The 19,996-nt window shown below is 45.0% G+C and overlaps 1 protein-coding gene across 1 annotated transcript in view; it reads right to left on the bottom strand.

Annotated features, from left to right (window-relative positions):
* Window positions 1-17,279, bottom strand: part of LOC137522293 (uncharacterized) — a 45,192-nt gene extending 27,913 nt beyond the window's left edge. The window contains exons 1-8 of the mRNA XM_068242323.1: window positions 17,276-17,279; window positions 16,838-16,894; window positions 16,587-16,658; window positions 15,378-15,502; window positions 13,900-14,181; window positions 12,723-12,845; window positions 11,122-11,281; window positions 2,689-2,813 (exon numbers count right to left, since the gene is read on the bottom strand). Of these exons, the coding sequence (XP_068098424.1) occupies window positions 2,689-2,813; window positions 11,122-11,281; window positions 12,723-12,845; window positions 13,900-14,181; window positions 15,378-15,502; window positions 16,587-16,658; window positions 16,838-16,894; window positions 17,276-17,279 (948 nt within the window). The remainder of the gene's footprint in view (window positions 1-2,688; window positions 2,814-11,121; window positions 11,282-12,722; window positions 12,846-13,899; window positions 14,182-15,377; window positions 15,503-16,586; window positions 16,659-16,837; window positions 16,895-17,275) is intronic.
* Window positions 17,280-19,996: the final 2,717 nt, after the last annotated feature.

Here is a 19,996-nt window from a genome sequence, read left to right as displayed (position 1 = left end):
AATTGACTTTACCTCCAGGTACAGGCAGGTCTTAAACTGATTGGTAAATTATGTGCTAACATGCCCCCTAATTTCCATGAGAATAGCTATGTTTTGTAAATTACCTCATGAATTACCTCATAATTTACCTCATGAGGTAAAACATGACTAAAACCTACCAGAATTGCTAAATGTCATTACCTCATGAGGTAAATTACCTCACATAAGGAAATTTGTTTGATAACCCTACCAGAATTGAGGCCAATGAAGGGAATTACAGAGGGCAGCAGCAGATGAAGAGAGGGAGAAAGAGAGTTTGTTTCCCCCTAGCAGGAGCATTCAGTCTTGAAGGTAGAAATGAAAGTCTAGTGAGGAAAAGACATAAAAGAGGGAAGTTACAGAAGTCTCAGGAAAAGATAATGAATGATGACGACACGCAGTAAGGCCATGCAGGTAGAAAGAATGAGAGTATGGTTTATGTCGAAAATGCTAACAGAGATGACAATGAAAGAAGGATAAATTTAGTTTTATGCACATTAACTTTTAGGTACCATCAAGACATCCGTTAGGAGATTTCTGGATGGAAATGAACAAATGAGGAGAGGAGACAGATCAGGAGTAGACAGGTAGACTAAGGTGCCATCATATTGGAACAAGTTGTGTTGAACATCAAATTGGGAGCTGCATTTAACCACTTAAGGACCACAGGCTTTACTCCCCCCCTCCCCCCTCCCCAGTGACCAGTCCATTTTTTACAAATTAGGGCTCTGCAGCATTACTGGCTCACTGCAAAGCCACAAATGAACCCCCTCTTTTCTGCCCACCAACAACAGAGCTTTCTGTTGGTGGGCTCTGATCGCTGCTTTTTTTTCTTATCTTAATTAATTTAATTGTGTTTTTTTTTATAAAAATGTCTATTTTATTGTTATCTTCTCATCTCCGATCCTTCCCTCACCCTGCCAGCCAATCACAGCAGTCAGCTCCATCAGCCTATGAGAGCCAATCGCTCTCTGAGACTCTCTAGGGGACAGCTGAGTGACACGGCTGTCCCCAGTCCAGCATGCGCAATATCCTGCAAAACCCCCAGGATTTCACGCCTTTTGGGGTTGGGTGGTCCTGGGGCTACCACCTTCCCAATGCCTATCGGTGTTAGGCAGTTGGAAAGGTGTTAAAGGGGCACTATAGCACACATTTGGCTGCTGAGATAACCCTGGTAGCATGTACCCACTATTAGGAGCATCAGATACTAATCTTTTTTTAAAATGTGAGCTTGAAAGGTTATAGACAGCATATGCAGAGATCGTGCCCGTCCTCCCTCTCTGCTGACCCGGGCTGTGCTGTAACAGTGCTCCTCTCCTCTCTCAGGCCTGGTGCACACCAGAGGAGTTTTTCTGAGCGTTTTGAGTTTTTAAATCTGCTGCTAATGTTATCCTATGTGTCTGTGCACACTGGAGCAATGAGGTTTTGTAAAAACCCCATAGCATTACATTGGGAAGAGCTTTTGAAACCTCTAAAATCTCTTCCCAATGTAAGGCCCAGTGCACACCGAGCGGTTTTTGGAGCGATCCGCCGGCCGCATCCGCCTCTAAAAATGCTTGTCTAATGTATTGCAATGGGATGGTGCACACCGGCGGTTTGCGTTTTTTGCCAAGCCGCAAACGCGCCTCCTGCTGCGCGTTTGCGGTTTTCGGAAGCGTTTCGTCCTCAATGTAAAGTATAGGAAAAACGCAAACCGCTTTGAAAAACGCTAGTTCAGAGCGGTTTGCCAGGCATTTTTGTTACAGTAGCTGTTCTGTAACAGCTTTTACTGTAACAATATGTGTAATCTGCTACACAAAAACGCACGCAAAACCGCTAGGTATGTTTAGAAAACCTCTCTAAACATACCTAGAATCGCTCTGAAATCAGCTCCCAAAACCGCTAGCGTATTGCGGATCTGCTAGCGGTTTTGGTGTGCACTGGGCCTAATGCTATGGGTTTTTTTTACAAAACCTCATTGGTCCAGTGTGCACAGACACATAGGATAACATTAGCAGCAGATTTAAAAACTCAAAACGCTCAGAAAAACTCCTCTGGTGTGCTCCAGGCCTCACTGCTGAATCTGCACAGGACATTGAAATGCAGGCTGCTCAGCAAGTGTTGTGGAAGATCATAAATGAATAAAGAAGCTTGAGTCAGCAGAGGGGGTAGTACACGCCGCATAGCTTGACACGCGACTGACAGGATCTCCGCACATGCTGTCTATAACCTTTCAAGCCTGCATTAAAAAAATAAACTCTTAGTAACTGATGCTCCTAATAATAGGTACATGCTACCAGGGTTATCCAAGTAACCTAATTTTTGCTATAGTGCCCCTTTAACAAGGAAAAGAGAAAATAGAAGATGGCCAAGGAAGAAGCCAAGGGAACTCTGCTGAACGAGTGTGAGAGAGAATTGAGCAACACTGAACAAAAAAACTGTTCTGATAAGTAGGGGAATTTTAGGCAATGTAACCATTTCCCATCCTATCTTAATAGACGTGGAGACTGTATAAACTTTGTGTCCACACTGGACAGGCAGCAGGGAGTGGATAATGTGCAGCTTGGAGGCTGAAACTTGTGCCTACCTCCTGGCGTGACAGTAGGAATATGTGAAGATGATGCATTTAATGGTAAACTACAAATCCCTTCATGTTTATCTGGGTTGGACATTTTGAAGAAATCTACTCACATAAAGAGAGGAGTAGTTTCTGCCGAAGAGGGGTAGCGAAGCAGACAGAGGGATTAACGGTGTTCCACCATCATCTGACTTTGGGCTGATGTCATCAAGGAGCGGTCCATAAGGATAGAGAAGATCTGAAAAGACAGACACATAATTACACTCACTTTGTTTCAAAATAATATTAATCATCACCAATAATATTCTGGGTTGGTAAATAAGAAGGACCATTCATAAAAAGATTGAAGCCATCCTGAAACGATAAGATAAGATTTGTGTAAAATGCACTAAACCTACTTAGAGCTTTTTTGTTATACTTAAAAATTGGGGTTGTAATGGCTATTATTATTGAATGTTTATAAAGCACTGACAACTTCCACAGCGCTGTACAGAGTATATATTGTCTTGTCCTTTAACTGTCCCTCAGAGGGGCTCACAATCTAATCCTTACCATAGTGATATGTCTATGTATGTATCGTGTAGTGTATTTATTGTAGTCTTCTAGGGCCAATTTTAGGAGGAAGCCAATAAACTTATCTGTGTGTTTTTGGAATGTGGAAGGAAACCAGAGTGTCGGTGGAAACCCACCCAGACCCAACGAGAACTTCCAAACGCCATGATGATCGTGCAAGGCGAGAGAGATATACACTATGCCAATATCCTAGTGCTATAGAACCCACGTTCTCTGACTGCATCTGTGTATTGCTTATTGTCTTTGTACCTGATAAGAGGTTATAAGTCAGTGTGACTGTGAGAAGCACATCTGGCAGCAGTGAAGGGGCAATGGCCCATATCCAATTAACTTTGTATCCTGAGTTTTCTCCTAGGACATACCGGTAAATGTTTAACTTCTTTTTTAAAATAACTTTGAAAACTACCTTAAAAATAATTTTGAGAATTTTCTTGGAGGTTTAAAGGGAACCTGTCAGGCATAGTCTCACCCCTCCGGCGGCTGGCAGTGTGGACGCCGCTCTCGGCTCTGACGTCACCGGATCCCCGAACTTCCGGCCCGCGTCAGCTGGCAGCGCCGGCGGTCGTTCCAGCCGCATGTCCTCATCTCAGGGCAGGGCAACGCGCTCACGCACGGAGCGTCAGGCCCTTTATGCCCTAAGGAGGAGGCTGCCTTGATCCGCCCTGCTGAGGCACTCCCCGCCCCTTGCTGACCTCATCAGGGGGGTGGGGGTTCCAGGACTGACAGTCTGCATTTAAGCAGCAGACTGCCAGTTCTCCTTGTCCGCTGTAGCGATCACACTCTGTGCTAGCTCTCGGATCCACAGTATACTTATATATTGGTTACGCCAATATATAAGTACTGGAAGAAATATACAATTGTATTTACCTGTGCCTTTGATCTTTTGCCTGTTCTCGACTCTGAGTTTGTCTAATCCTTTTGTACTGTTGCCTATCTGATTACCCGTTGCCTACCTTGCTGTGCCCTCGTTCACTCTCTTGCCTACCGTCTCTGTACCTCGTATCTCTGATCTCTGTTGCCGAACCCCGGCTAGCCCTCAAGACTCTGCCTCTGCCTCCTGATTCTGTACCTCGTATTTCTGATTACCTGTTGCCGACCCCTGCTTGTCGACCATCCCCGCCAGCGGGCCCTTGCCGCTGGACAATAGTCTGTGCTCTGTGGGCCCTCGCCACAGAGCAATACGCTATTTACTGTTTGCACCAATCATTACACTCCATTTTGGGTGGACAGAGGTTAGCATATATATCGGATTATCGGTGAGACTGCAGATCACTTATAATCAGGTATATCTGTATTTCTGGCGATACTGCAGATCTCCGGAGATCAGTCACTCTCTGTCCTCACTAGTTGTTACGGAACGTGACAGTACAGCGGACCAATTAACATGGAAGCCCTGGTCCAGCAGGTTAATACTCTGATGACGGTTGTTGCTCAATTGGATCAGACCATTAAAGACCAGCAGGTCCAGCTCAACCGATTAACAGAGATTGTGCAAAACTTGCAGGCGCCAGGTGTTCCCGCTCCTAAAGCACCTGTCGAACCTAAGATGCCGTTGCCCATACCGTTTTCAGGGGAACGTGCTGATTTCCGAAACTTTCGAGATCGCTGTCAGTCATATTTTTTGATGCGTCCCATTTCATCTGGTTCTGAATTACAAAAGGTCACGCTTATAAAGACCCTCCTACAGGGCAACTCACAGACCTGGGCCTATAGCTTACCCTTAGGTCATGAGGCCCTTACCTCTGTTGAGAAGTTTTTCGAAGCCATGGCGGTGGTATATGACGACCCAGATATTGCTGCCACGGCTGAAATGAAATTGAAAAGACTCAGACAGGGTCAGAACTCTGTTGAGACTTATGCTGCGGAGTTCCGCAAGTGGTCGTTCTCCACCAGGTGGGAGGCACAGTCTCTTCTAGATAGGTTTTTGACTGGGTTGGCTGACTCCGTATCTGAGTTGATGTTAAGTCATCCCGAACCCAGAACCCTGGATGAGGCCATAAGTCTTGCTATTAAGATCGATCGCAGGGTACGTTTTCACAAGTCATCTAGACAGCGACCCATTATGCGACTCCAGCCTCCCATGAGTCTTCCCAGTTCTCCTCCCTCTGACGAGCCCATGCAACTGGGTCACTCCAAACTATCGGAGACAGAAAAGTTAAGAAGGAGAAAAGAGGGTCTATGTCTTTATTGTGGGGAGAAAGGTCATATCGCGTCTGTTTGTTCCAGGAAGGCGGAAAACTTCTCCGCCTAGGGTTAGTCGGAGGTACTACCCTGGGCGAGAATTCTGTACCTCCCAGAGATAAGGTCGTATTACCCATTTCCATCTCCTGGAATAAACAAGACTATTTACTGCAGGCTTTTATTGACACAGGCGCTGCAGCCAATTTTATGGATTCTAATCTGGCTCTAAAGATGGGCATACCAGTCATTCCTTTAGAGAAGCATATCATAGTCACGGCCATTGACGATTCACAATTGCAGGATAGTTTGCCTGTCTCTGTCACACCTGAATTAACTTGTAATGTGGGGGTTCTACACTGTGAGAAGTTACGATTCTATCTCATTAGAATGCCATCCTGTCCTATTATTTTGGGCTTGCCATGGCTACGTCTGCATTCCCCACAGATTGATTGGGCCTCTGGGCAATTACTATCCTGGTCATCCTACTGTCAGGAGCATTGTATTTCCCAAATCCCGCTTCGTTCTACTCATTTAGTTCTTCAGGGCCTCCCTCAGCCTTATGTATCTTATGCCGATGTGTTTTGTCCACGGTCTGCTGATTCACTGCCACCTCACAGACCGTATGACTGCCCGATTGAACTCAGACCTGGAACCATGCCTCCCAGGGGTCACCTTTATAATCTCACTGGTCCCGAGAAAGTGGCCATGAGAGAATACATCCGGGAGAACTTGGAAAAGGGGTTCATTCGACCCTCTAGGTCACCCGCTGGGGCAGGGTTTTTTTTTTGTGAAAAAAAAAGATGGTGGGCTACGTCCTTGTATTGACTACAGAGCTCTCAACGCAATCACGATTAAGAATCGTTACCCGCTTCCCCTGATCGACGATCTTTTTAATCAGGTCACCGGTGCCCAGATATTTACTAAGTTGGATCTTAGGGGAGCCTACAATTTGGTCAGAATTAGACAGGGGGACGAATGGAAGACGGCGTTCAACACTCAGGACGGGCATTACGAATATACGGTCATGCCTTTTGGCCTGTGTAATGCCCCCGCTGTCTTCCAGGAGCTGGTTAATGACATTTTCAGGGACGTTGTGGGGAGGTTTGTGGTCGTTTATTTAGATGACATTCTGATTTTTTCTCATGATATCAAGGAACATCGGTCACAGGTTCAGTATGTTTTGCTCAAATTACGTGAGAATTCATTATATGCCAAATTGGAAAAATGTTTGTTTGAGGTCACTGAGGTACCATTCTTAGGTTATATAATTTCTAGTTCCGGGTTATCAATGGATAACAGCAAGGTCACGGCTGTATTGAACTGGCCTCAACCGGTTGGGCTGAAGGCCTTACAACGGTTTTTGGGCTTTTCTAATTATTACAGAAAATTCATAAGAGGGTATGCCGCTTTGATAGCCCCTCTTACTGATATGACAAGAAAGGGGGCTAACACCGTCAATTGGTCTTCCGAGGCCATCTCCGCCTTTCAAAGCCTTAAGACAGCCTTCTGTTCCGCCCCCATTCTGCATCACGTCGATTCTTCCAGGCCGTTTATCGTGGAGGTGGACGCATCTGAGATTGGGGTTGGGGCAGTCTTATCACAATACACCGGGTCACAGGGAAGACTCCATCCTTGCGCTTTTTTTTCGAAAAATTTTTCTGAGGCAGAGAAAAATTATGATATCGGGAACAGGGAATTGCTTGCTGTGAAATTGGCTTTTGAGGAGTGGCGACACTGGCTTGAGGGGGCAGAACATGTGATCACAGTATATACGGATCATAAGAATTTAGAGTATCTGAAGGGGGCTAAGAGGTTAAATCCTAGACAGGCACGGTGGTCTTTATTTTTTTCCAGGTTTGATTTCATTATCACGTTTAAACCGGGAAGCAAAAATGTCAAAGCAGATGCTCTTTCCCGATGCTTTGACATAGAATCGGTATTGCCCTCTGAACCAGATCCAATTTTATCAGAGAAAGTGGTGTTGGCTTGTATAGACTCAAGGGAGGATCTGGCCTCTGTTCTTCTTCCTCATCAATCAGACAGTCCGGCAGGAAAACCTCCTGATCTGATGTTTGTTCCTTTACAGTTTAGGTTACAAGTGTTACAGCTGTTTCATTCATCCAAACTGGCAGGTCATCCTGGAGTAGCCAGAACCAGAGAATTGTTATCTAGAAGTGTCTGGTGGCCCAATTGGAGGAGGGATGTCGAGGAGTTTGTTGTCTCTTGTACAGTATGCTCACGGAGCAAACCCTCACATATATCTCCAGTAGGTACCCTCCAACCCCTACCCATACCCTCCGAGCCCTGGACTCACATATCCATGGATTTCGTAGGGGAATTACCTTCTTCAGATGGTAACACGGTGATTTGGGTTATTGTCGATCGATTTTCTAAAATGGCTCATTTCGTGCCATTGAAAAAATTTCCTTCGGCCAAGGAACTGGCAGATCTGTTTGTGATCCACATCCTTCGCCTTCATGGGGTCCCGGAGAATATAGTGTCTGACAGGGGGGTGCAGTTTGTCTCGGAATTTTGGAAGGAATTTTGCAGAGTACTAGGAATCACGCTCTCATTTTCGTCTGGTTATCACCCTCAGACCAATGGTCAGACAGAGAGGGTGAACCAGTCACTGGAACAGTATCTCCGGTGTTATGTGGCAGACAATCAAACGGAATGGGTTCAATACTTACCATACTCCGAATTTGCCCACAACAATCTTCGGAGCTCTTCCTCAGGGTTTTCACCTTTTCAGATTGTTAATGGGAGATCTCCTAGGTTTTCCCCCCTTCCTGTCAGTTCCTCTCCTTTTCCTGCCCTGGAAACCTGGCAGGAGACGTTAAGATCTCGCTGGAGGGAAGTGAATGCCAATTTAAAGAAAACAGTTTCCCTCCAGAAACAACAGGCTGACCGAAAGCGTTCACCCGAGTGGGAGTTCTCTCCCGGGGATCTTGTCTGGATCTCCACTCGGCATATCGCTTTGCGGCAGCCATCAGCTAAACTTGGGCCTAAATTCGTAGGTCCATATCCGGTAGCTAAAAGAATCAATAAAGTATCTTATCAGATAACGTTACCCCAATCTATGCGTGGGGTAAGAACATTTCATGTGTCTTTATTGAAACCCGCGGTGCATGTGGACTCTGGTCCTCCTCCTGTTATTGTAGACGGTGAGCCTGAGTATGAGGTCGAGAGAATACTAGACTCTCGATTTGTTAGGAACTCTCTCCAGTATCTGGTTCATTGGAGAGGATACGGTCCTGAGGAGAGATCCTGGGTACCAGCACATCATTTCCATGCACAAGAACTCATACAGGAATTTCACGATTCCCATCCTGATAAACCTTCATTGGCGCGTTCGGAGACCACGCCTCAGGGGAGGGGTAATGTCAGGCATAGTCTCACCCCTCCGGCGGCTGGCAGTGTGGACGCCGCTCTCGGCTCTGACGTCACCGGATCCCCGAACTTCCGGCCCGCGTCAGCTGGCAGCGCCGGCGGTCGTTCCAGCTGCATGTCCTCATCTCAGGGCAGGGCAACGCGCTCACGCACGGAGCGTCAGGCCCTTTATGCCCTAAGGAGGAGGCTGCCTTGATCCGCCCTGCTGAGGCACTCCCCGCCCCTTGCTGACCTCATCAGGGGGGTGGGGGTTCCAGGACTGACAGTCTGCATTTAAGCAGCAGACTGCCAGTTCTCCTTGTCCGCTGTAGCGATCACACTCTGTGCTAGCTCTCGGATCCACAGTATACTTATATATTGGTTACGCCAATATATAAGTACTGGAAGAAATATACAATTGTATTTACCTGTGCCTTTGATCTTTTGCCTGTTCTCGACTCTGAGTTTGTCTAATCCTTTTGTACTGTTGCCTATCTGATTACCCGTTGCCTACCTTGCTGTGCCCTCGTTCACTCTCTTGCCTACCGTCTCTGTACCTCGTATCTCTGATCTCTGTTGCCGAATAGTGTTGGGCGAACACCTGGATGTTCGGGTTCGGGCCGAACAGGCCGAACATGGGCCAGATGTTCGGCATGTTCGGCCCGAACGCCGAACTCAATGGGAGTCAATGGGACCCCCGAACATGCCCATTTTGGGGGCCCTATGGGGTCGCAGGCATAAGGGGGGAGCATGCCCCGGTCGCGGGGGGGGTTGGAAATTCCCCCCACCCCCTCCGCTAGCGCTCCCCCCTCTGCCCGCTTCCCCATACAAAAAGTTTAAATCAAGTTCAATAGTACCTGGGCTGGTGGCATTGGCTGGCAGTGGAGTGAGGAGGAGGAGGAGTCCGAATAGCAGAGTGACGTTGAGGCCGGGCAGCGGGCGGTTCAGCGCTAGTACCCTTGTGGTACTTCCGCCCTTTCTCTGACCTCACGTCCTCTGCGTGATGACGCATACGAGGGTACGCGTGATGCGTACCCTCGTATGCAGAGGACGTGAGGTCAGAGAAAGGGCGGAAGTACCACAAGGGTACTAGCGCTGAACCGCCCGCTGCCCGGCCTCAACGTCACTCTGCTACTCGGACTCCTCCTCCTCCTCACTCCACTGCCAGCCAATGCCACCAGCCCAGGTACACTACTATTGAACTTGATTTAAACTTTTTTTATGGGGAAGCGGGCAGAGGGGGGAGCGCTAGCGGAGGGGGTGGGGGGAATTTCCGACCCCCCCCGCGATCGGGGCATGCTCCCCCCTTATGCCTGCGACCCCATAGGGGGGCCGTATTGCGGCCTGTTCGGCCGAACAGGGCCCTGTTCGCCCGAACAGGGGCCCTGTTCGGCCCTGTTCGGGGGCATACAGAAGTTCGGGGCGAACCCGAACTTAAAAGGCCGAACACCATCAGGTGTTCGGCCGAACTCGAACATCACCCGAACAGGGTGATGTTCTGCAGAACCCGAACAGTGGCGAACACTGTTCGCCCAACACTATTGCCGAACCCCGGCTAGCCCTCAAGACTCTGCCTCTGCCTCCTGATTCTGTACCTCGTATTTCTGATTACCTATTGCCGACCCCTGCTTGTCGACCATCCCCGCCAGCGGGCCCTTGCCGCTGGACAATAGTCTGTGCTCTGTGGGCCCTCGCCACAGAGCAATACGCTATTTACTGTTTGCACCAATCATTACACTCCATTTTGGGTGGACAGAGGTTAGCATATATATCGGATTATCGGTGAGACTGCAGATCACTTATAATCAGGTATATCTGTATTTCTGGCGATACTGCAGATCTCCGGAGATCAGTCACTCTCTGTCCTCACTAGTTGTTACGGAACGTGACAGAACCTAAACTGAGAGGGATATGGATGCTTCCTTTTAAACAATACCAGTTGCCTGGCAGTCCTGCTGAGCTGTTTGGATGTAGCAGTGGCTGAATCACACACCTGAAACAAGCATGCAGCTAATCCAGTCTGACTTCAGTCAGAGCACCTGATCTGCATGCTTGTTGAGGGGCTGTGGCTAAAAGTATTAGAAACACCGGATCAGCAGGGGAGTCTGGCAATTGGAATTTTTTAAAAAGGAAAAATTCATATCCTTCTCAGTTTAGGTTCCCTTTAAAGGGTATCTTATTGACAAGGTGGGGAAATATCACTTAGGTGTTCCAATGGCAATATTTTACTAAATGTAATTTTTTTTTTAAATATAAACAAAAGTGGATGCAAATTGTCTTTATTCAATATTTATATTTCTTGGTCAAAAGCTGAATTAAAAATATATATTGGTACATTTAATATAAAATAAATAATTATACAAAACTCACCTAATAGGTTCACATGCTCTTTACTAAGGAGTGGGAAAACAGTGTACACTTACGTATATTTCCAGTGATATCTTCTGGATGTAACTGATCCACTTTGAATGCCCAACGCCCGGGTACATTGACATTACTTGTAGATGATATATTCCTTATAGATGGAGTCATAGAACCTGGGATTGTGTAGTATCCCGAGTTGAATCCACTGTTAAGCCCGGCCTGTAGAATACAGGGAATAATGGAAAAACACTTTTACCCCAATCTCAACTCTTCACCTTCCATAGAATTTTTGATCTCATCACTACAAAAAAAAAATAACTCTACCTCAATTCCCAAGCCAACTTTTAACCACGCTAAACAACAAAGAAATGCATAAGGGAGGTATTTCAGCATGGTACAATGCTCTCATCTCCCAAGCTCCTTCTCCTTTACAGAGATACGGCTTAGCCTGGTCCAATGACCTTAATGCTCACTTCTCAGAACAATGTTTAATGTACGCTACTTCAAAGATATTAACATTTTCCAAAAACAACTCCCACTTGGAACTCTCACGGAAAGTGGTCTGTGTAGATGCTACCTAACTCCTAAGAGAATTGCATCCTTTTCATCTGAAAGCTCTACTTTATGCTGGCATTGCTCTTCCAATATTGGAACCCTTCTATGTATGTTTTGGGAATGCCCCCACATTCAAAGATTCTGGCTTCAAGTCGAATCTCTAATTAAAAACTCCATCTTAAACACCTTTAACATCTCTCCCGAACTAGCATTACTACTAGTGGGCCTGGAAAATATTCCTCTTCACACTCAACCACTAATAATACATACACTGCTATCAGCTCTCTCCATAATAACCTCTAATTGGAAAACTGCGGACCAGATCAGTATTCACCACTTAATATCTCTGGTCAACAGTAATCTCTCGATGGAACAAAAAATCAGGAGTAGGACCTCAGGAGACCAAAATATCTTCTCTCCTCCCTCTCCCTGGATACACCATACAAATTAATCATCCACATTATCGGTTAGATACTGGTTTGCAAAGGAAATTGACACCAATGTCAGACTTAAGTAGATAAGTTGGTTGTTATACTCTGTTAAGTTTTATCTCTCCCTTTTCTCTGTTCATACAGTAGATGTTATTTTTCTTGTTACCTATTGAGATATCGAGTCCACTCCTTCTTATATCCAATTTAACAACTATTATCGTGAGCCCATATGGCTCTCTGTCTCGATACTACCATTCATGTCTTGCCATGTCCAGCTAAAACAATTGATTGTAGACATCTCGCCCAAGTGAGACTAGATAGTTTCTTCCCCAGCGCTTTAAATATTAGACCAAAGCAATATGGTTTACTATATTTTACTGTATTTTATATCCTGTATGTCTTCAGAATTCATGTCATGATTCTCTTTATACATTGTATCTATTACAAGAAAAAACTGAAATGTTTGTTACCGTTATAAGACTTATACTTACCTAATAAAAATGTTCTATGATGAAAAAAAGCTACCAATGAATTAAATAACTTCTGTTCAATGAGTCATGTGGGTTCACTCACCAATGCCACATTTTTTTGCCAATTGTGAAATGGTTTATCTGCTGTCAAAAGGCACCTATAAATGCCATGACTTTAACTCAGCCGGTAATGGGTATACTCACCAGGGCAGTACGTCCTTCCTTGATAGAACCATTTGTCACACTTGGCCACTGAATATCAGCATAATTGTAGAGGAGGAATGTCTGATTGCCGTCGGTGCTCAGCACAGCCTGAAACGTGTTCACCTGTAAGCAGAGAGGAGGAGCATTTAGGACAGACAACTTAACTGTGCACTGAAGTTGGACAGACTTAAAGGGAACCAGAGAGGAATGATTAGTAAAAATAGAAAAAGACTTTTATACATACCTGGGGCTTCTTCCAGCCCCATAAGCTTGGATCGCTCCCACGCCGCCATCCTCCGCTTCCTCTATCGCCGCTACCAGGTCCCGTCACTTCCGGCGGACGCGGCCAATTGTCCGCATCACAGTGGCTCCCTCCATACCCTTACGCATGCGGCTGCGCAGTAGGCAGCCGCAAGCGTAAGTGTATGGAGGGAGCCCCTGTGATGCGGACAATTGGCAAAATATAACCTTTTCCTGGCCGACTGGCGGTAATGACGGGACCCGGTACCGGCGGATCTAGGCAGCGGAGGACGGCGGCGTGGGAACGATCCGTGCGTATGGGGCTGGAGGAAGCCCCAGGTATGTATAAAAGCTTTTTTTTTTAATCCTCTCTGGTTCTCTTTAAGCGTTGACAGAAAATCATATTCAATCCTAATTTAAAGCCATGTTCAGCAATTTTGGTTTTTCCTGCACTTTCATCTCCCTACTAGGAGGATACACTTTTAAACTGCAATCCACTGTCCCATCCTTACCTATGGAAGTTCTTAATTCAGAGGGTCACATCAATCCACTACTGGGCAGTTCTGTACTGTTCCTACCTACACTATTCTTTTTCACCCCATTCTACAACCCTTGGATTCATCTGCAGGCTAACATTGGAAGGAGGTTGAGTGACAGGTCACCACAGCCCATCCCAGAACCCCAAAAGCTCCACGTCCTACATTCCCTTGAGCTTCATCCTACATTGCTCCTTCCCAGGCCCAACAAAGTTGTCATCTAGCTGTGCCTTCTCTAAGCCATGGTAGTATATGTCCAGTAACTGGCTGATGTAGAGACGTCACCTTTATAAATCAAACTAAAAGGGTGGGCTGTATGGAGCATAAAAGAGGAACCCTGACACAAAAGAGAGAGACGAAAAAAGATATCTGGTTTAATGACCATTCATTCGTTTTCTTACCTTGTTGGTGTTTGAGCCATAATATGCAACTCTGTGCCAGGTGGCTACAAACGCCCAATGAGCTGTGAAAGTCACATTGTGAAAGTAGGCGTGGATATCGGAGGTGACCAGAGACAGCAGATCAGGATCGGTGGTTTGACGATAAAATATATCACCGGCTACTTGGTTATTTATGTCTGACCAAAACAGAGCCAAGAAGGGGTTTCCAAAAGCCTGTGGGAGGGGTTGCGGTACGTATTGTGAGATGGCTGAACGGAAGGACAGCAATCCATTATTATCCACCTGCGAAAAAGAAAAAGGAAAGGGTTATATTTTGCCAAATGCAGTAATAACCAATTCATACTGTGATATCTAATTATCTCTTTTAGGGACAAAGGTGAGGTGTAATGTTCATGGAAAGGACTCTAGACTGTCAAACATTGTCAAGACCAGTGACCGATATTAAAATCCATCTGTAGCTATTTTCATTTTGGTGTGGATACTAGGGATGGTCGAAAATGCCAATTTCTGATTCCAATGAAATGTATACTTTCCAATACATTACTTTCCGATTCTTTAGAATTCCACAGAAATTGGAATTTTCAATTTCTGCATAATGTTAATTCTTATCTGTCAATAAGGTTGATTAACCTTAAAAAGAATGCGGAATCCACTATTTTTTGCGGATGTACGCTATTATGCAGAAATCAAATTCCCGATTGGTAACTGCGGTAAACGCCTGCATTCTCTGATTTACTATACTTTTGAAGTCTTCTGATTGTCCTAAAATTACCACATTAACCACCCTGGCGTTCTATTGAGATCGCCAGGGCGGCTGCGGGAGGGGTTTTTTTAAATAAAAAAACAAAACTATTTCATGCAGCCAACTGAAAGTTGGCTGCATGAAAGCCCACTAGAGGGCGCTCCGGAGGCGTTCTTCTGATCGCCTCCGGCAAGCATAAGTAACAAGGAAGGCTGCAATGAGCAGCCTTCCTTGTTTGGCTTTCCTCGTCGCCATGGCGACGAGCGGAGTGACGTCATGGACATCAGCCGACGTCCTGACGTCAGCCGCCTCCGATCCAGCCCTTAGCGCTGGCCGGAACTATTTGTTCCGGCTGCGCAGGGCTCGGGCGGCTGGGGGGACCCTCTTTCGCCGCTGCTCGCGGCGGATTGCAGCAGAGCGGTGGCGATCAGGCAGCACACGCGGCTGGCAAAGTGCCGGCTGCGTGTGCTGCTTTTTATTTGAACAAAATCGGCCCAGCAGGGCCTGAGCGGCACCCTCTGGCGGTAATGGACGAGCTGAGCTCGTCCATACCGCTAAGGTGGTTAATCCTATTTCCGCTGAAAAATACTGCCAGGCAACTGGTGTTTAATAGGAAATACATCTGGCAGCCTCCAAATTATTCTCACTTCAGCTATCCTTTAAACATTTTGGGTTAAGTATCGAATCTAAGAACTGCTTAATTTGAGAGTATTAAGCACTCCAGAACCATGCTTACATATAGGAAAGTGCGATTTCTCCCAAAAAGTGGAACATCTGTGGAAAGACCTATTAATGGTGAACTTCCATCATCTGATTTTGGACTCATGGTGTCATCTGAGGTTCCATATGGGTAGAGCAGATCTGAGGCAAAAGGAAGAATCATTTATCATTCAAATTTCTATCCAAGTAGTCAATTTAGGGACATCCCCGTGTAAACATCATAGATAAATCTAAGGCAAATTTAAAGAAAAGCTTAAGTCAAATATTGTAGGTGGGTATGATGCTGGGTACACACAATGTGATTTCCTGCTCAATGGACAGAATCCTTTGATTATTTTCGGCATGTCCGATCGAGCCTCGATTGATACAGTGGTCGATTTTGCACACTTGCCATTAGAAAATTGACCGATGTATCAATAGAGACCCAAACGGAAATGTTGAAAATAATCGATCTACCAGTCGATCGAGTGTGAAATCGCATTGTGTGTACCCAGCATAAGAGAAATCCAATGGGTTATACAATAATTACAGTATAAAAGATAAGAGACTGCTTACCTAGAGATAAATGTCTAAGCTTTTATTGCACAGAAAAACAATTTGTTCGGCATACAGCTTAGACATTCATCTCTAGGTGAGCAGTCCAAATCCAAATACAAAAAAAGCTTTATTGGTACGACCAAATTCATTTATCATTGCCAAAGCAAAATGTCTCTTACCTTATATATTGGTCTTAATTATTTTATAACCTATTGGGCACCTCTTATCCCCCAAACCTACAATTATAGGAAGAGGACAGAGACAGTAGTCTCACATTTTTGAGAGACCACTAACCTGAGTACGGGAAAGGTGTTCCCCACACGGGATGAAGGTGGTTGATATTACGCATCCTGGGTTTTATGAGTACCTAATTTTTCTTACACCATATTGGGCTCCTGACTTTCTCTTGTGTGTATCTTTTTACCAAGGTCACTCCATCCACCTCCTATATTGACTCAATATTGAACAGGACCAGTTCTAACAGCATTCAGAGTGATAAGTGAACATAAAAATTGTATGAAGTCAGATTGCTGGACAAAATATTTGTTTCATGAGCCAATGTCAGCCTCCATATTCCTCTCACTTCATGTTACCTTTAGGTTTTATGGTTGGGAGGGTTTTGACCATTAGTGGGTCAGCTGATAACTGTTGTGTGCCTTGATCAGATTTCTTCATAATGTAATAATACCTGATGATTTTAAGACTGGAGGTGGGACCACAGTTGTCTTGGATTGGATGTAGATTGGATTAGTAGGAATTTCTGCAAAATTAATTTGGAAAAAGTAGTTTTATTTACGCAACATTTTTCTAGACTGCAAAAGGCATTCCAATTTAGCAAAAACACAAAAAGTTGTATAGAGTTTGCTAGTAAAGCTATTAAAACACTTTTTTTCTAAGGCTTTTTTTCTTTTACGAAACCTAAAAAATGTTTTTCTTTACCTGGATGAGCTGTGGGATTTGATGGCTTTTCTGTGGTGAGAACTTCAGCATCATTATCTGCAAAATAAATATTGTTTGCTTTCACTGGGATTTTCTGCAGGACATTTTACTAGTGATGAGATAATACACTCAAATCACGTAAACTGACTTTTTTTTTACAATTGTTTGTTACCTCTTAAAAATTGTACTTTAATAAAGTGAACCTGAGGTGAAAATAAACTTATGAGATAAACAATTATATTTATCCTCCTACTCTTAAAAATGACCTTTTTTAAGTATCCCATGGTTTACTTTTATATTTAAACAATTGCAAAGTAGATTGAATGTTTTCTGTCTCTAATCAGACAGTGACAGCTAGGGGTGCTCTAATACCGAGTTCGGATGAAATCCAGTTGATTTAAACACCTGTGTGGGTGGGCGAGGAGGGGTTAATCTTACCCATGAAACGTCTTCTTCGTTCCGTCCCTCGGCGCCTCCCACGCTGCGTTCCAATCCGCCGTCACGTGACTATACACTTCCTCCATCAACCCGGAAGGAGGACGTGTTTATAATCACGTGATGCCGGATTGGAATGCAGCGTGGGAGGCGCCGAGGGACGAACGAAGAAGACGTCTCATGGGTAAGATTAACCCCCCTCACCCACCCGCACAGGTGTTTTAATTACCTGGATGAAATCCGAACAACACCTATTCAGATTTCATCCGAACTTGGTATTTGAGCATGCCTGGTAACAGCTTATTAAGTGTCCCAGACTTTAAATACATGCATTATTGACCTTTTTATCTCTCTACCCTGAGCTCAGAAGTTGCATTCTGCCAGAAAAACTTTTACAGTGGGTTGCAAAAGTATTCGCCCCCCTTGAAGTTTTCCACATTTTGTCATATTACTGCCACAAACATGAATCAATTTTATTGGAATTCCACATGAAAGACCAACACAAAGTGGTGTATACATGAGAAGCGGAAGGAAAATCATACATGATTCCAAACATTTTTTACAAATAAATAACTGCAAAGTGGTGTGTGCATAATTATTCGGCCCCCTTTGATCTGAGTGCAGTCAGTTGCCTTTAGACATTGCCTGATGAGTGCTAATGACTAAATAGAGTGCACCTGTGTGTAATCTAATGTCAGTACAAATACAGCTGCTCTGTGAGGGCCTCAGAGGTTGTCTAAGAGAATATTGGGAGCAACAACACTGTGAAGTCCAAAGAACACACAAGACAGATCCAAGACAGGTCAGGGATGAAGTTATTGAGAAATTTAAAGCAGGCTTAGGCTACAAAAAGATTTCCAAAGCCTTGAACATCCTATGGAGCACTGTTCAAGCGATCATTCAGAAATGGAAGGAGTATGGCACAACTGTAAACCTACCAAGACAAGGCCATCTACCTAAACTCACAGGCCGAACAAGGAAAGCACTGATCAGAAATGCAGTCAAGGGGGGCGTGGCCGCAACAGGAGACAGGACGGAGGTGTGAGGCAATAGCTCCTGCTTCGGCTACATTAAAACTGCTCACAGCATGGCCAATCCAGCAGCACACACCACTAAAACAGCAGAGGAGATGGAGGTAGAGCTGGACACCAGCAAGAAAAGAAAATTGGGTGCCCTGCGTCCTCAGAAGCTCACTGACTATTTTGCAGAGCGGCCCCAGCGGCAGACACGCAGGTCCCAAGATGGCGATAACCCACAACAGGGCCTGACAGACGAGACCACACAGGCACTCTCTGATCAGCGTGCAACCGAGCGGGCTGCAGAGACTCAGATTACACCCTCTCCAGAGCTCTCCCCTTCCTCCAGCCCAGCAAAGAATAAACCTCGGATGGAGCTTGTGGAAGACAGTAGCACGGTAAGCCAGCCAAATACACACGCTGAGCAAAATACCTCGCTCTCCACTCTTAAAGAGACAGCTACTATTGAAACTTTTCCTGCAACTGAACAGGCAGCTTCTCAGGCTTACATCAAAGATATTTTACTGTCTTTTAAGGCATCCCTGTTCTCTGAACTGGCTACTATCACTTCTAATCTACAATCTGATCTAAATTCCTTAGGAGACAGGGTAGATGCTGTGGAATGTAAAGTGAGTGATTTAGTGAGAGAACACAATACTATGGTGGATGTTTCTGACTCACAGACAAATGATATCAACTGGCTCAAAACTAAGGCTGCTGATTTAGAAGACAGATCACGCCGAAATAATCTTAAACTGAGAGGTATTCCGGAATCAGTCCTGCCCCGTGATTTGAAGCCTTACATACAAAAATTAACCAAAGCAGCTTTACCAGATGCTTCTGAAATTGAACTTATTATTGATAGGGCTCATCGCCTTCCTAAACCTCCAAATCTTGCTAATCACATACCACGGGATGTTATTGTGAGATTTTTGTGCTACCATGTGAAAGACAATCTATTGTTTGCCTTGAGGAAGAAAGGTACCCTGCCAGACCCATTTACTAAGATACAAATCTTTGCAGACCTGTCTCAGCATACTCTACAACGTCGCAAAGAGCTGCAACCTATCACAACGGCACTTCGTGCAGCTAACATTCCTTACAAGTGGGGGTTCCCCACGAAAATCGTTTTTTCTCTGAACAATCAAGTTCACTCAATCTCGTCTGTTGCTGCAGGCCGCAGCTTGTTAACCCAGATGCAAGTTCACATACAGGATAACCCTCCCAAACCTTCCAAAAACCCCTTCTCCTCAAAAATACAACAAGATTGGCGCACTGTCACCTCATAGCCGAGGCCCTGTCCCCCCATTGGTCAATTTCCTTTGAGTATATACTACTCGATAGCTGTCTTATACCAATCTACTTCTCTTTGGAAGTATTCCTATCCCCCCACTGAGTGTAGGACTTGGGACATTGGTTCTACTGATTAATGATGTTTAACTATGTTATATGGTTATTATGTTTCACCGTTATATCATATGTTGTTCTGAACGTTATCCTCATCCAGCTTTTCAACATGATTGTAGCTGACTTACAATGTCTTATACATCATTTGGGTCTAATTCAATGTCTTGTATTTACTTATCTACTATGCATAGTGTACCATCCATAAAAATATCTTCTATTAATGCCAGGGGCATCAACTCGCCTTTTAAACGAAATCTTTTATGGAAGGAAGCCCGCCAACAAGCCACACAGGTATTATTGG

The sequence above is a fragment of the Hyperolius riggenbachi genome, chromosome 6, assembly GCF_040937935.1.
Source record: "Hyperolius riggenbachi isolate aHypRig1 chromosome 6, aHypRig1.pri, whole genome shotgun sequence".
Classification (NCBI taxonomy): Eukaryota; Metazoa; Chordata; class Amphibia; order Anura; family Hyperoliidae; genus Hyperolius; species Hyperolius riggenbachi.
Note: the sequence above shows the minus strand (reverse complement) of the source record. Positions and strands in the feature narration are given on the sequence as shown.